This window comes from Lipophrys pholis, assembly GCF_963383615.2.
Source record: "Lipophrys pholis genome assembly, chromosome: 16".
Classification (NCBI taxonomy): domain Eukaryota; kingdom Metazoa; phylum Chordata; class Actinopteri; order Blenniiformes; family Blenniidae; genus Lipophrys; species Lipophrys pholis.
Window position 1 is genome coordinate 10,233,229 of NC_137634.1, and position 15,569 is coordinate 10,248,797.

The 15,569-nt window shown below is 41.6% G+C and overlaps 4 protein-coding genes across 5 annotated transcripts; 3 read left to right on the forward strand and 1 right to left on the reverse strand.

Moving 5' to 3' along the window:
- The first annotated feature begins 1,573 nt into the window (after window positions 1-1,573).
- Window positions 1,574-5,440, forward strand: dpagt1 (dolichyl-phosphate (UDP-N-acetylglucosamine) N-acetylglucosaminephosphotransferase 1 (GlcNAc-1-P transferase)). Its single transcript, XM_080482797.1, has 9 exons — window positions 1,574-2,031; window positions 2,145-2,265; window positions 2,333-2,546; window positions 2,859-3,005; window positions 3,183-3,267; window positions 3,369-3,557; window positions 3,672-3,759; window positions 4,118-4,273; window positions 4,359-5,440. The coding sequence occupies exons 1-9, from the start codon at window positions 1,865-1,867 to the stop codon at window positions 4,422-4,424; spliced, it is 1,233 nt and encodes a 410-aa protein (XP_080338923.1). The 5' UTR covers window positions 1,574-1,864; the 3' UTR covers window positions 4,425-5,440.
- A 653-nt stretch (window positions 5,441-6,093) lies between these two features.
- Window positions 6,094-10,545, forward strand: hinfp (histone H4 transcription factor). The gene is made up of 9 exons (XM_080482798.1): window positions 6,094-6,524; window positions 6,820-7,046; window positions 7,281-7,392; window positions 7,510-7,662; window positions 7,762-7,839; window positions 8,197-8,317; window positions 8,425-8,563; window positions 8,691-8,815; window positions 9,728-10,545. The coding sequence occupies exons 1-9, from the start codon at window positions 6,362-6,364 to the stop codon at window positions 10,080-10,082; spliced, it is 1,473 nt and encodes a 490-aa protein (XP_080338924.1). The 5' UTR covers window positions 6,094-6,361; the 3' UTR covers window positions 10,083-10,545.
- Window positions 10,546-11,158: 613 nt separating this feature from the next.
- Window positions 11,159-13,759, forward strand: LOC308121528 (sushi, von Willebrand factor type A, EGF and pentraxin domain-containing protein 1). Of its 2 annotated transcripts, none has more exons than XM_080482800.1 (5): window positions 11,159-11,449; window positions 11,660-11,824; window positions 11,920-12,087; window positions 12,164-12,364; window positions 12,534-13,759. In XM_080482800.1, the coding sequence occupies exons 1-5, from the start codon at window positions 11,344-11,346 to the stop codon at window positions 12,545-12,547; spliced, it is 654 nt and encodes a 217-aa protein (XP_080338926.1). In that variant the 5' UTR covers window positions 11,159-11,343; the 3' UTR covers window positions 12,548-13,759. The 2 variants fall into 2 exon arrangements, with proteins under 2 accessions (XP_080338926.1, XP_080338925.1); XM_080482799.1 differs by having other exon boundaries at window positions 11,179-11,455.
- On the reverse strand, window positions 13,391-14,940 carry LOC308121530 (cobalamin binding intrinsic factor-like). The gene is made up of 4 exons (XM_080482802.1): window positions 14,839-14,940; window positions 14,620-14,761; window positions 14,314-14,447; window positions 13,391-13,983 (listed from the first exon to the last, which is right to left on the reverse strand). Exons 1-4 carry the CDS (start codon window positions 14,912-14,914, stop codon window positions 13,910-13,912), a joined length of 426 nt encoding a protein of 141 aa, XP_080338928.1. The 5' UTR covers window positions 14,915-14,940; the 3' UTR covers window positions 13,391-13,909.
- Window positions 14,941-15,569: the final 629 nt, after the last annotated feature.

Genomic DNA, 15,569 nt, shown 5'->3' on the forward strand with positions numbered 1-15,569 from the left:
GGCCAGCAGGGGGCGCCGCTGCGCAGGAAGTTCACCGCACTGCACTGCACGTCAGCAGCTTTATGAGCAGGTGGAAATAGTAATGGGAATGTGTACTCGAGTACAGCCAGCGTTACAGTGCTTAACACTTACATTTGGTCCTACATACACATTTTTATATATCACATATGGTTATTGGTTATTTCCAGTTGTTTTTTCCAACTAATTCCACCATCACTTTCAGGATTTTAACCCATTACATGTGGGTTTTCTAACCAAATATCAGTGACACAAAACTCTAAAAACTAATTCAAAATGAAATACGAAATACAAAGTAAAAGTAATTGGGATTGTTTTTTCAGAGTATGGTATATGGCAATAATTTGCAATAAAAAACAACATGTGTCACTATTTGCAACATAAATTGACAAACTAGACTTTTCAAAAGGGAAAATATGCATATTTACAGTATTTACAATGTATGCTGCCGGCATGGTGGTGCCAGCTTGGTTAGCGCTCTCACCTCACAGTGGAAAGGTTATGGGTTCAAATACTGGTTTGGCCTTTTCTGTGTCTCTGTGTGAAGTTTGCACCAAAAACGTACATGTGGGTTGATTGGTGAGCCTACATTGTCGGTGTAAATGTGAGTGTGTGTACTTGTCTGTCTCTCTGAGACTTGTCCAGGGTGTATCCTGCCGTCGCCCATATAGTTAGCATGGGATCGGGTCCAGCACCCCGTGACCATGAAAGCTGTATACAAGATGGATGGATGTGCATCGTATACATATCTCAAAAACCCATTTGGTAGAAAGTACTTCTTAATTACTATATAGTCAAAATATAAACTGATTAGTTAAAAAAAAACAAAAAACCCCACATATAAAATCATTGAATATTATCAGAAATAGCGGCTGTACTCTTGCAATTCACGTTTTTTTAAAGCAGGTCATATGGCATATGCATGATATATTTAAGTAAAATTCTGCCCTTTAATAAAACACTTACAATAAATTATTACACTCTGTTATGTACCTACAATTTGTTACTACCACTTCAATTAAAACTTTTCCACCTTTTTCTATTGTATTTTGCATTAAGATCAAGTGCCTTATTTTAGCTCCACAGACTTTCTCACTGATAAATGTCAAAGTGAAAGAAACTTTCAGAACACTCAGTTTAAAGGTCTACTGCTGACATAATCAAAGGTACAAGTTTCACATTACAATACATCCTGTCAGTGATTATGATTGGTGACTAAATATGATATGAGAAAGAAAGAAAGAAAGAAAAACTTTGTCGACAGATGGCAGCACCATCGCACTGCCACCACAGAAGAAGAAATGTCTTCCCCGTCAAGGTAGCTCTGTTTAGATCGCTAGCGGAAATCAAACTTGCAAGTTTATTTACAAACGAGTAATTTGAGCAACAAAACTGTTTCACTAAAGGCGTATATTGTCTGTAAGCTGTTGTTGAATCAACCTCTTGTGTTTTTTTATTATGCTTATGCAGCCTAATTATATAGATATTCGATCATTAGGGTGATTATTATTGATATTTTTATTTTGAAAAGTGAGACCGGAAATGTTATCACGTCATAACACTCGGGACTTTTCGGACAAACTGGTGTGAGTCGTGGAGTTTACACACAGTATGCAGATAATAGCATCAGCAAACCGTAATGGCAGGCTGTGGATTACCTCTCTGAAGTATGGAGCCACTCTTCTTTAACCGTGGATTTACTCGAGTGTGTTTTGTTGTCAATAAGACGACATGACATGTTTTGTCCGTCTGTGAACTGCCACAGCTCCTTCATCGATCGCTTGTGAAGGCAACGTCAGATTAGCTAGAAACCTGATCTGATCTGTCACAGACAGATCCACCAAAAATGCCTGGAAACATGTCACCAATCCCCGTCTTACCGCTGGTGATCAACTGTTTCATGTCTGCACTGGGCTGCATGGCCACACTGAAACTCATCCCTGCTTTCAAAGATCATTTTATTTCAGCGAGATTGTACGGAATGGACCTAAACAAAACATCCAAGAAAGAAGTGTGAGTCTGCTTCATATCCACCTCATGACTTCAATGTGACTAGTTTCACAATGAGATCCTTTCCCTGTGATGATTCTGGGTTTGTTTCTCTTTCTGTTGGCCGTTTCCTGCAGTCCAGAGTCTCAAGGAGTGATCAGTGGGACAGTCTTCCTCATCATCCTCTTCTGCTTCATCCCAGTGCCTTTTCTCAGCTGCTTTGTAGGAGACCAGTGTACAGGCTTCCCCCATGATGAGGTGAGTCAAGTGATGTACCTCATCGTAAATCGGAAACACAGCTCTGACCTCTGTGGTTTTCTGTCAGTTTGTGCAGCTGATAGGTGCACTTCTGGCCATCTGCTGCATGATCTTCCTGGGCTTTGCCGATGATGTGTTGAACCTCAGGTGGAGACACAAGCTCCTGCTTCCGACTATGGCTTCCCTCCCATTGCTCATGGTCTATTTCACCAACTTTGGCAACACAGTCATAGTGGTGCCGAAGCCCTTCAGAGCTCTGCTTGGGCTGCACCTGGATATGGGTAAGCAAGTAGTCCTCACAGCCTCTTGTTACTCGATCCTGGAATTCCCCGGGAGTATGGTAACAACAAGTAAAAAAAAAAAAAAAGTAGTTGTTTGCTACATGTCTAGAAGTAACAAAGGATTAGATACCCAAGATTGGTTATCTAATCCTTTTGATTGTCTTCTTTTTCCGGGGCTTATCTTTTGAAATACAGACAACTACTCATAAACAACTATAGCTGTATCAGTACAAAACGATTATCTCTCTAAATTGTTATTGACTTGACTTGAATTGTCCCTCCTACTGCATTAAAACCCTCTACCTCCTGCAGGTATTCTTTACTACGTCTACATGGGAATGCTTGCAGTGTTCTGCACAAATGCCATTAACATTTTGGCCGGCATCAATGGCATCGAGTCGGGTCAGGCTCTGTTTATCTCCGGCTCCATCATCGTCTTCAACCTGCTGGAGCTCAGTGGTGTGTGGTTGCTTCGTTCTCGTCATCTTTTTGTTGAAACATCCTGCGACATCATCATTCGCGCTCTTAAAGTATATCAGCCATTCTGCAATGATGGTTTTATGTATTAGGAGCTGAACGTATTTGTTCTAACTTTTGGCTGAATTCTTTTTTTTTTTTTTTTTTTTAATGTGTCAGGAGATTATCGTGACGACCACGTTTTCTCCCTTTACTTCATGATTCCATTCTTCTTCACCACGTTAGCACTTTTTTACCACAATTGGTGAGTTGGTCTCATCACATGAGGAAAGTTTACGAAGACCAATTTGACACATCAGCTCCTCCTTGCAGTCCGGTGGTGACATGTGACCTGTTTTGTCACAGGTATCCCTCATCTGTGTTTGTCGGGGACACGTTCTGCTACTTCGCCGGGATGACATTTGCTGTGGTTGGCATTCTGGGACACTTCAGCAAAACCATGTTGCTGTTCTTCATTCCTCAAGTGGTCAACTTTATCTACTCCTTGCCTCAGCTTTTTCACATAATCCCTTGTCCCAGACATCGGCTCCCGAGGTAACCTGCTGAATGGACCCTTACGACTCAGAATCTGCAGATACGTGAGATGATGTGTTCCTACTTATTGTTTGTGTATTTTAACTTTTTGTCCCCTCTTGTTATCTATAAAAGACTAAATCCTGCAACTGGCAAACTGGGCATGAGCTACTCTAAATTCAAAATGAAGGACCTCTCTATATTGGGACAGCTCATTATGAAGGTAGGATTTTTTTTCTTTTTATTTCACATTAATTTTGGGGGCGAAAATCTGAAGTGTCTCAGTTGTTTGTCTTTTTTGTCATGAACAATTCACCGCCCCACAATTTATGCAGCAAATCCTCTCTTTCGCTCAGTGATATCACTTGCGAGTTGCTTGGAACGGAAAAGCTGATTGTTTCTGCTCTACTTCACTTTCTCTATCAGCCCGACTATAATCACTGTTTCATTATTGCAACTTCAATCAGGGAAACAAAAAACCTTCTCTTAATAAAGGGCAGTCAGGGCGAACAGGCATGAGGCAGATCGGTGGCAGGCTGTGTTTATTGGGAGAAAACAATAACATGTTTGACCCTCAACAGGTGGCAGAGTTATTGAAGCTGCTCGAGGTGCGGAGAGGCCAGGAAAGAGATGATGAATTTATTGAGTGCAACAACATGACTTTAATAAATCTGGTGCTGAAATTGTTTGGCCCCATCCACGAGAGAAACCTCACAGTCATCATGCTCATCATACAGGTACGGCACAGCACCTACTTTAAACCTGAATATTGTTTTAATCGTGTCATTCACATGATGGGGCTCATATCTGCGTCTCACTCAGGTAATGGGCAGCGCAGTGGCTTTTGGGATCCGTTACCACCTGGTGCGTCTCTTCTACGATGTCTAGACAGCTCTCCCAGGGAAGAGCAGACACGTCCGACTGAATCCGATATTGTGGTGGAACTGTTTCACAGGCCCGTGGTTCATCTGCCTTTTTAAACAATTTCATTACCTCACCGTTCCTTCCTCTGCCTCAGATTCTTTCTGCAATTGAGATACATTGAAAGTCTCAATTCTATTCTACAAGTTCATATTGTTAGACCATATCACTTACAAGCTAAAATAGCTTTTGGTTTGACAGCTGTAGTGCATTTTAGTCACAGGAATTTCAGTAATCACAAGCAAGAAAATGTTTCTGAATCTGAACTATCTTGTGTGTCCTGCCTGAAAGTATATTTTTGTACTTGGTTTTGTAAAGGATAGTACATCAAGTGTGGAATAGTGTGATCTCAGACGTAGCCAAACTCCTGGGCTGACATGGTTTTCAATTGTAAATACTTGATGGCCCTTTGACAAAATGTAAAAGAAATAACAGAACAATGTCTTTGTCTAGACAGAGTTGGGATCAGCAAGTAGTACCTCACACTTCAAACATTACTTTTGCATGACTACTGATCCATGCATGGGTGGAAAAGTGAAGCTCTTTTTTTCCTTCTTTGTTTTACCTCTGGAATGAACAGAGCAGTTATTGTAACGAAAATAAGAGGTATGCTAAAATCAATCTAAAGAATACCCCAGGGTATTTGAAGAAATGGGTAAGTTGTATGAAGTGATGGGATAAGGGAGATAATTTGTGTTGATTTTTGTGTTAAAGTATCTTAAGGTGAAAGGACGGTCCAGGATGTCAAGAGTAATGGAAATGGATGCTTGTTGCCTTTCTTATTATGATTAGATATTCAGCTGTTTTTTTTGTTTTTTTTTGTTTATTTTAATGATTGACATACCAAACATAATCTCCCTACCCTGTCTCCAAGGGGTTGAACAAACATCAATGTGAAGTCAGCCAGCACTGGACTGTTTCGTTAAAGAATGTAATTACAGGAAATAAACTGTTTAACATTGAGATTGAAAAATCAAGTTATGAAATAAAAGATAAAAAAATCTGAATGAATGTGTGATCATTATTAGATATGTATGAAGTCAACATTATATTCAGATTCTCACGAGCAACAATAAATCATGTTTAATTGATTGTCATAGCACATTGGTTTAGTTGATCATGAACTTATATTTAAGTCAACCACACACAAGATCTGCATAAATGTGTACAAATGACAGAAATCCCTCGCCGCTAAGGACAAAGACCTCTAAACTAAAGAGAGATATAATGTGCTCTGGCTTATTCATCTATCAGACGCCTATCTGTTTCTATCTCTTTGTGGTCATTTTGTGAGTTGCTTTGAATTTATAGATAACATTTTGGTCCATGTTTGCATCCTGATTTATTAGTTATTTTTAACGTGTGTTTAATATTAGATTTTTCTGTGTGCTTAAGTTTGCCTGGAAAACTTTTCTTCAGTATTTTCTTTTTAAAAGCACACTCATGCCTATCATAATGCGACTAAATCAGTGCCAAACCGTCTGCTTTTTTTTTTTCTGGTGCAGACCATCTTCATCTTCTATACAGTCATCATCATCTTATTTATTTATTTATTTTACACTTGACGTCATTCGGAATATGAAGTGGGGTTTGGGGCGGAACTTTAACACTGACACCATGTTTCCTCACGGTCGACGTTTGAGTCGGACCCATCCAGGGCTCCACTGAAAATGATTCTAGCGCCTGACTTCTGTTAAAGCGCATTAACGCTTGTTTTTTTTAACGCTTTTTCTTTCCCGTTCGGAGGGTCTCGGTGAGGTTTATGACTCGTCTGTGTTTGTACTGAAAGTTTAAAGACGCAGAGGCAGTGTTCGCTCTGAGCCCATAGATGGAAGCTGTTGGTCAGAAAACGTCTGTAGCGTCAGTCTGTCGGTGAAAAGGGAAGCAGGCGAAACTCCCGAGCGATGCCTCCTAACAAACGCGTTCAGAAGAAAACTGTGAAGCTGGGCTGTGAATGGGCGTCGTGTCAGGAGTCGTTCAGTCGGATGGAAAACTTTTGCAAACATGTGGAGGCTCATCTTAATGCTGGGAGCTCGGCAGAGAAGGACGAGGAAGACTCAGAGGAAGGTGAGGCGACGGACGAAGGGCACACCGTGCACAGGTCCCCAGTCCATCACAGGTCACACATACAGAGAGTCACACTTACAAACAATTTGGAGTCACCCATTGTTCTCGTATTTTAAAGTAGAATAAAGTAGAAAACCAGAGTACACGGAGATAGCCCATACCTGCAGAAAGAGACCACGACACACACAAAAGTCCACCATTCTTCAATCATGAATATTCTGTGTAAATAAAGGTGATACTTGCTGCTGAAAGGTGTGATCCCTCCTGACGGCGTGTCCTTACTTCTTGTGCCAAGGAGAGCGAAACTGTCTCTGGAGGGACTGTGGCTTCTGCTCTGTGGAGGGTTCAGAAGAGCTGAGGCGGCATGTGTTCTTTCACTGCTACCACACCAAGCTGAAGCAGTTGGGTCAGCAGGTTCTCAGTGCCCAGCCGGACATTGGCAGCTGCTCCATGGCTTTCCACAACCGCAACATCATCCCAGAAATCCCAGACAATTTTATCTGCCTTTGGGAGGACTGTGAGGTAAATGGACAAGAAAATATAATACTTAGGACGACATTTGGTGGTAAAGCATGGTAACGTGCGATATAATATTTTGGTGGTTGACGGTCAAAAGATAATAGATACAAATCATTGAGTTGAATTTGTGAACACAGCTAAGACAAATTGGTATTTCTGCTTTTCAACCTGTTAATAAACAGATAAATGATTGGTTTCAATTTCAAGCATACTCTTCCCTCTCTGTTTGTGTTGAAGCAACCACCGTATGAGAACCCGGAGTGGTTCTATCGCCACGTGGAGATGCACAGTCTCTGTGTGGAAGTCCCAGCGGGCGAGTGTGAATTTCCAATACGCTGTGGATGGAAAGGTTTGGCTTTTTAATGGTTTCTTGTAAATTATGTCAATAACTTTTTCTCTTCTTTTTTTTAACTATGCCAAAGATGTGGTCCTGATGAATTCAGATTTTGCTCCTGTCATTCTTCAGATTGTGAAGCCTCTGTTAAAGGCCGTCCAAAGCTGCGGGAGCACCTGCGCAGTCACACCCAGGAGAAGGTGGTCGCTTGTCCAGGCTGCGGCGGCATGTACGCCAACAACACCAAGTTGTTTGACCACATCATTCGACAGAGCGCCATGGAAGGTGAATTTACCCCAAATGTTGACATTCGGCGATATAAGAGCTTTGCTGATTTCAGACTTTATCCAATGATATTTCTTCCTGTCTGTGTGTTTGCTGTAGGCCAGAGGTTCCAGTGTTCTCATTGCTCCAAGCGCTTTGCAACAGAGAGACTACTGAGAGACCACATGCGGACCCACGGTGAGCTCCTCGCTCTTTAGCTGCTGCCGTCATGACCGCTATCTTTCATTCATTCATGATTATTGCAGGGATTATCCTTTAAATATATTCTTTAGAAGCTGATGATCCGAATGTGTGACAATAAACAATCTGTGAGTTCTGATTATGTAAAAGTGTGCATGTCAGTGCAATGGCGACAGGATGTGAATATGAGGGTTTGGAACAGTGAAGCTATTGATAAGCAAGAAGCCCCAGAACGACCCTGTGGTACTAATTAGAAACTCATGAGCAGCTGGATTGGTTCCACAAAGAAATGAAGCTGTCTTGTCGCCCCAGTTTTATCTCGCCACTGGTTTGTCTTTTGTCTCGTCTGGACAGTGAGTCACTATAAATGTCCGTTGTGTGACATGACCTGTCCATCGCCGTCTTCGCTGCGCAACCACATCAAGTTTCGCCACAGCAACGAGAAGCCATACAGCTGCGAATACTGCGAGTACAGGTAACGGATCATCTCAGGCTTCAGTCATACGAGTTCACTCTCACCTGTACCACCGCTCACTCAAGGTTTTAAAAAAAATAAAATAATAACAATTCTGACGTGTGTAGCTGCAAGAATCTGGTCGACTTGCGCAAACACTTGGACACCCACAGCAGCGAGCCAGCCTTCCGCTGCGACGTTCCCGGCTGCAGCTTCAGCTGCCGGACGTTTGGCACCATGAAGATCCACTACAGAAGAGAGCATGAGGTGATTTGCGTTTGTGTATTTATTTTTTTTTAATACCTGTTGACGTTTGTCTGCATTTCGAGTTTCAAGGACTTTCATGCTTTTTTCTTAATTATTTTTTTTTTTTACCTTTTCTTCGCATAATTAGGGGAGTTTTGTCGCTCGCTACAAGTGCCACGTGTGTGACCAGTGCTTCACTCGGGGCAACAACCTCACTGTGCATCTGCACAAAAAGCACCAGTTCAAATGGCCCTCTGGACACCCCAGATTCAGGTGAGTCTCATATTGATACAGATCAGGGCTGCTTCAAGTATTCTGATTACAAATGTGCCCATGTCTAACATTTATATTGTCACCATGGTAGCGTAATGGTAAAGAATTTAATTGGCTAAAAAGTCGCCACCGCTCCCAGTATCACTGCTTTTTACATAAAAACGTGGATCTACATGTCTGTTTTTCTTCAGTTATGATTGTTTTTGTTTCACTGTGCAAAATGAACTTTAAACCGTGTCTTGTCTAATCATTAGAATTTCATGGATCATTTTAAACATTAGGCGTCCATTTTTTTCAACAACAAAAAAACTAGCAACAAACAAAATTGATTGTTGTACTGTGAATAAAATAAAATAAAATTCTCCAAAAATATACAACTTTAAAACAAGCAATTCATTTTAAAGTGGATTAAATATCAAAATTAATTAACAATTAATCTGGAAGTGGATTTTATCATAATTTTAAAAAAAGTTTTCATAATCAAATTTGCCTAAATACAATAAAGAAAGCTTAAAACATGAAAGAGAAAATTCAAGGAAAGCTTATTTTATGTTGCCACAAATTCCAGTATTATATTGCCTTACCAAATATATTTGTAAGGTCAGTTTCACACAATCCTTTGATTCAGTAACGCTTGCTTCTGACGTACGTTTAAAAGAAATTTAATACAATGGAAAAGTTCATTTTTGCCATAATTGAATTCAAATGGCAAAACGTCCTATTTTAGATTCAGTACACACTTTAAAAATGTTTCAAGCCTTTTTAAATAATTTTGTCTTCTAAATCATTAGTTGTTTTCATCTTTTTAGAAAAAAGGTTTAAAAGTGTTCAGTATGACATTATGAGTGTAGATATAACAGATCATTACCTCATCGATTAAAATATCAAACTGGTGACTTGTGCCTCCGTCAGGTACAAAGAACATGAAGACGGGTTCCTGCGCCTGCAGCTGATTCGCTACGAGAGCGTGGAGCTGACGGAGCAGCTGATGAGGGAGAGACAGAGCAGGCAGGCGGAGGAGGAGGACGGCGGCGGCGGCGGCGGCCAGACCGAGGGGATGGAGGAGGAGACGATGGGGGCGGTTCTTCCGGAGGGGCAGGTGGAACTGCGAGGCGTGCTGCTGGAGGAGCAGAGGACAGAGGAGCCGGCGGAGGGTCAGGAGGAGGGCGTGCTCTACGTCCTGACGGAGAGCTTGACGCAGGCGGGGGAGGACGCCGTCATGCTGCAGCTCCAGGACACACAGCAACAAGGAATGCAGGTGGTCTGACTTGATAGGTTCCTTTTACATAAAAGGACATTTTTCTAAACGGCTATACAGTTTTCTAGATCCACAGGAAATGTATGAAGGCTGATTCTGTGACTTCTGGACCTTTAGAGACGCCACAACGATGTCGTCTCGTATTTATATTCAGAAGTGCTTGATTTGACACAGAGATGAAGGGACACAGACTCTGTAGTGAACCGGTCGTACTATAAGCCTATATTAGGTAATGGAACTCTTTAGATGTCGTCCCTTTGCTCATGTTGAACATCCAGTTACAGAATCGATTTCAGTTTATTCTTTCATACCATTAATGTTTCTACTATAGAAGTTTATCTGCCAAGTGTTGTAAATGGTTTATAACATTCATCGAACTGTGTGTAAACTCGCCTCACCAGCCTGAGAAGTGTGTGTCTTTTGAATATTTAACTTTGACTTGAATAAATGTATAAACTTCTAATCTCATTTGAACGTTGTTGTTTTTTTTTGAGGTTATTTCTGAATTATACACAAGATCAATTTTTTGTTCCTGCTTTTTTAAAAATCTATTTTATGATGGACTGAACTCAACATAGTTTCCTATGTGGCTCCCTCTGCTGACTTTAGCCGCTCTACTGCAGCTCTGAGGAGTGTTTAGACAGGGCTTCACTACAGAAGGGTGTTTTAATCATCTTAAGTAGAGGGGCTCCCTCTAGATTAACAGAATTTAACTGTACAGTTCAAAGATTCAAGTGGAAACAGCCGAGACAAATGAATGAATGAGGTTTTTTTTTAGGAAACACTTTAGAAAAATGGATCCATTCACAAAATTAAGCAGCAATTTTCTTAAATGTTTTCATTGTAGTTGAAAACAAAAACGGCAGGTTAAATATAACTTCCATGCCCTTATCCTCCTTATAATCAAGTACATGACTTCATATTCCATTCGGTTTGTTTTTCCTTTGAGCTTCTGAACGATTCTGATCTGGTTTTGTTGGTGCGACTTAAATCATGACAAATCTCTGCCAAAGTCACAGCATGATATGCAGCGTGCCGCATTAGCTGTGTGCAGAAGATTAGACGGCGCACAAGGCTTAGTTGTAGCGTTACTTAAACTCTCTCTGCCTCTTAACCGTCCGTGAACTCGGCTCCTCTGGGACTGTTCCTAATGGCTCCATGTCTGTTGACGGTGCAGGACTGGTGATATAGTTTGATGTATAGTGTAATGTTTCTGCTCAATTCCCAGATGCTTTGACAGTCTTTTCACAGGAACTAAGTGCATCAGAAGATGAACACCACAAGGTTAAATGTGCTGCTGCTGCTGTTGCTGCTGCTGCCTGGGTCCTTTCAACAAGGCATTTCTCAGCTTCCTGAGTGGACCAGAGAGCTGGAAGGTAGTGGTAAGATCTCCACTTATGAGAGTTTGATGTAGATGTTCACCTGTTCTGTAAGACGTAGGACAGGACTTGTTTGTATGGATTACAACATAACAACAATAACATCTTCATAAATGCTGATTTGATGGACTTGAACACATTTTCCCTTTGTGTCTGATGATGAGACGATTGTTACCGCTCGTGTATTAATACCATGTTTGACTTTAGGTGAGACTGAATGGATTCCCCAACCAGATTTTATAGAGGACACCTATTGGTCCGGGTCCGCGCCTCTTTGTATGGGAGGCTGCAAAGCGCGGCACCAGGAGGTGAGGAGAGACCGCTGTGGAAACTCTGACTGCTGCTGGCTCGGCTACAAGTCCCTCTGCAGAGGTCAGTGTCGTTTAGAGTGGGTGAAACCAGTCAAACAAGTCGGACTCACTTTTTGGGGGGTTTTACCCTTCTCAAGTCGTTCCTTTCTGTGCCAGTGAACTGCGGCAGGCCAGATGTGGACTATAACGGAGCGGTGTACGGTAATGACTGGTGGGTGGGCTCCGGGGTGAGGTATACCTGTCGCCCCGGGTTCATGCTGGTGGGAAACCCGGTCAGATGGTGCCAGCCCAACGGCCTCTGGACACCGAAGCCCACCTGCCTTCGTGAGTAAACTCCAACCACATTCACCAAGATATTCAGACTCTTATCTAGCTGCTCGCTCTTTCACCTGCCTGGTAGGAATGTGTCAGCTGGGGCGGATTGAAGTCAACGAGGGGGAACTTAATGGGCCGTGCAACTCCACCTGCACAAATAAGAGCTATTTTGGCGCACCCAAACAAGGCTGCACCCGGCTGGACAACTGCAAGAAGAAGGAGACCGGCTGGAAGCGCTTCTTTGCACACTGTGTCCCCTGCATTTGTGACTGTGCTTTATCATGCGGTGAGTATATCATTGTGATTGGATTACCTTTTATTTAAAAGGTGTTGCAATGTTTTCTTGGTGCAAATTCTCTTTGAATGTGGTTAAATGTTCATTTAAGCATCTTATTTTTGTCATCATACTGTGAGAGTTTCATGCAATAATCGTCTTTCTTTTTTTCTATGTGCAGTATCTGCCGGCTGAAACACACACACACAAAAGAAAGAAATGGCCAGCGCAAAGAAGAGACATTGTTGTTGTTCTTAAACTGAGGCTTCACTCAAGACAGTGTAAAAAAGTAGAAGCTGGCCCCGGGGGCCATAGTTTGGCCACCTCTGCTGTACACGGTGACATATCAGTGCCTGATGTTCATATCTGTCTTGATTCAATTAGACTGACAACGTTAAGTCAATTTATGTAATAGGTTACGGCGTGAAGGTCAAAGGAATGTCAGGAGATTTAAACCACTGAGGTTGTATCAAACGTTAGTCAAGAAATGTGATGAAATATCAAAAATCAAAGTGCCAGGCTCTTTTCCTTCTCTTCTCTTTTTTTAAACTATGCCTATTAGTGAAGATATGACAGTTTTTCTTAGGTCAAATCATCAATTTCTGAAGAAATCAACATTTAATTTCTTCCTTTAACACGTCTGTTTGTGAATAGACCCATTTGTTTAGGAAAGATGAAGGTCAATATCAAAAGACAGGAAAGGGAAGTAACGCTATTAAGATTAGCATCTGAATGTCCCTCCTCCTCTCGGTCCATCTGTCCTGGAAGGAGCTGAAACCTTAATCTTGTTTCCAGAGGGCAAAGCGTTCGTCAGGGGTTAAGACGAATCCTACACTAAACCTCACACCAGGGGTGTTTTGGGTTGTTTTTTTGGGCAGATTTGACTAGAAATAGAGTATTTTCTGGTAAGTTAAGATCTTTATTTTCATATATTGCATATTGATCATTGAAAAATAAATGTTGGTGCATTCACGAAGAATAAAGCAACACATGTCAACATTTAAATAGATACAGATTAAGTTTCTTTAAGCCGTCAGTCACACACACACACACTTTTATTCGATCTGTTTTGTGGGTATTAACATTTTTATGGGCTCCTGTGATCATGTATTCACTCTCACACAATTCTAGTCAATTAAAACTTTAATTTCCTATGAAATTCTTTTTCTTTCCCCATACCCCTCACATTTTCTTACAAAGCAAATGACTTACACAAGTCAATCACATAGTAATTGGAAAAAAAGCACCCACCCTAAAATAATAATTTCCTCAAATGTTTGGTATTTCCAAGCTGGCAGAAACTTTTGCAAAATGTAAAGTTCAGATTGTTGTTATCTAAGATTTGGTTTCCAACGAACTGGATGAGGTGATACAGAAGATGGATGAATAAATGGACGATTTACTGAGGAGATGACATTGGCTACTTAAAACCACTAGATGCTGCTGTTTTGTTTATTCTTTATTCCCACTGTTGCAGCTGATCCACAGACAACCGTCACACTGAAAATGACAAAGAAATTACAGGTTTCATCTTACAGAGTCAGAGCTTCGCAGTTCTCACTCTTTGGGTTTCCAGGTGCTGAACCTCAGGATGATGTGTTCATCTGCTTTGGGTCTATAGCAGCCAACCCCTGTGGAGAGGGGACATATTTCAATTTACAAAATATGTGCCTATCTGTTGTCAATCTGTTAATAATTACAAGATAAGTTCAGCATATCTGTCTGAAAACTGAAGATGCAGGTCTAATTTTCATAAATCTCTTGTGATGATTTAGCAGAATCTCCTACGTCTTATGTAGAAACGGTTGTCCATTAATATTATGACAGAACAATTTTATGATATTCACAATCAAGGAAATCCTGGAGCAGTAAGTGAAAGAACAGCCAATTCTCCAGTGTCATTACAGCTCATTAGGTCCTTCTCAGATGTGCTGCTCTTAAACCCCAGGGAGGACACTCACCCACATCCAGCCTGCTGTGCACTCCGGAGGTCTCCGACAGGATCTCCCAGTACGTTTGCGCTTGTTTATTTCCAGCTACTCCGTTCACACTCTCGATCAACAGGCCAAAATCGGGATCCTCCGTCACCGTGAACCTGCCGGCACAGAGAGTCGGGACACATCTCTACAAGAGTTTTTTTATTTTGTGTCAAATGCAAAAACAGGTCACCGTCGGATTAAACGACGCAAGAGAGAAACAGCTGGGTCACTTTTTACGAGTGAGATGATAGGCAGAGATAATGAAGGGGGAGCTGTGGCTGGTCTTACTCGAAACCTCGCTGCATTTCCTGCAGTCTCCTCAGAGCTCCGAGCAGCACGCCTCCCTCCACCACCGAGGCGTAGTAAGACTCAGGGGTCATGTTAGACAGGCCATTCTCCACAGACAGCCGCATCGGAACAGCTGCTCCATCTACAAGCAAAGTCATGTTCACTAGAGATACAGTGAATCATCAAGTACGAGTCAGAGGTCATGTTCTTCTACAGTACCTCTGTCTGTGAGAGCTCCTCGTGTCAACACCAGAAGAAAGCCTACAGAGAGCAGAGCAGTTGTCCTCGTTGCCATCCTGGCTGATCTTTTTCACCTCACATGCCTAACGTCACATCACCTCAGTACTTATAGCAGGCCTAACCCACATTTGCAAGCACAGCCCAGATCGAGAATAGTTGAGTTTAAATATTCACAGGAACGGAGTCTTATGTCCACAAACTCCACAGTCAATCACCGTCGATGTGACATGAAAGATAGGAAAATAGTCATCTCTAAAGTTATATAATTGATATTTAGTTGATTGATGATATGCCTTGGAGTTATGTTTTTTTTTTATTCAGAATGGAGGATTTTGAAAGGTTTGATGTTTGTTTTTTTATTCTAGGTAATTAATGTATGTACATGTGAGTATATCCCGACAGAGAAAGTATTAAAGGTCACATCTCTTCTCTCGTGACAAATACATTATGCAATCAGAACTCGGCCTTTGAAGTGGAATGGTGAATGGAAGAAACTACAAACGTATCCTTATCAGCGAAGCATGAAAAAGATTGTGCCCCCCCCCCCCCCCCCCCCCTAAAAAATAAATCATATTTAATTTTAAAAATAATGCTCTTCAGAGTGTGGTTTGGGCCTTCCCGGAGGGGCACCGGAGAACTTCAGGGGTCATAACTGCAGAACAGGTCTGGAGATCAGGATGCTTTTTCGAGGAGGTTTTTTTTTTCCTTTT

Excerpts from the sequence above, each read along its gene's own strand:
- LOC308121530 (XM_080482802.1), bottom strand. The coding sequence starts at position 14,914 with ATGGCAACGAGGACAACTGCTCTGCTCTCTGTAGGCTTTCTTCTGGTG. Across the intron at positions 14,448-14,619 it reads GAAATGCAGCGAGGTTTCGA|GTTCACGGTGACGGAGGATC; the intron begins GTAAGACCAGCC and ends CTGTGCCGGCAG. Across the intron at positions 13,984-14,313 it reads GCACAGCAGGCTGGATGTGG|GGGTTGGCTGCTATAGACCC; the intron begins GTGAGTGTCCTC and ends CCCTCTCCACAG.
- hinfp (XM_080482798.1), top strand. The coding sequence starts at position 6,362 with ATGCCTCCTAACAAACGCGTTCAGAAGAAAACTGTGAAGCTGGGCTGT. Across the intron at positions 6,525-6,819 it reads CGAGGAAGACTCAGAGGAAG|GAGAGCGAAACTGTCTCTGG; the intron begins GTGAGGCGACGG and ends TCTTGTGCCAAG. Across the intron at positions 8,564-8,690 it reads ACTACAGAAGAGAGCATGAG|GGGAGTTTTGTCGCTCGCTA; the intron begins GTGATTTGCGTT and ends TCGCATAATTAG.
- LOC308121528 (XM_080482799.1), top strand. The coding sequence starts at position 11,344 with ATGAACACCACAAGGTTAAATGTGCTGCTGCTGCTGTTGCTGCTGCTG. Across the intron at positions 11,456-11,659 it reads CAGAGAGCTGGAAGGTAGTG|GTGAGACTGAATGGATTCCC; the intron begins GTAAGATCTCCA and ends GTTTGACTTTAG. Across the intron at positions 12,088-12,163 it reads ACCGAAGCCCACCTGCCTTC|GAATGTGTCAGCTGGGGCGG; the intron begins GTGAGTAAACTC and ends CCTGCCTGGTAG.
- dpagt1 (XM_080482797.1), top strand. The coding sequence starts at position 1,865 with ATGCCTGGAAACATGTCACCAATCCCCGTCTTACCGCTGGTGATCAAC. Across the intron at positions 2,547-2,858 it reads TGGGCTGCACCTGGATATGG|GTATTCTTTACTACGTCTAC; the intron begins GTAAGCAAGTAG and ends TACCTCCTGCAG. Across the intron at positions 3,558-3,671 it reads CCCAGACATCGGCTCCCGAG|ACTAAATCCTGCAACTGGCA; the intron begins GTAACCTGCTGA and ends TATCTATAAAAG.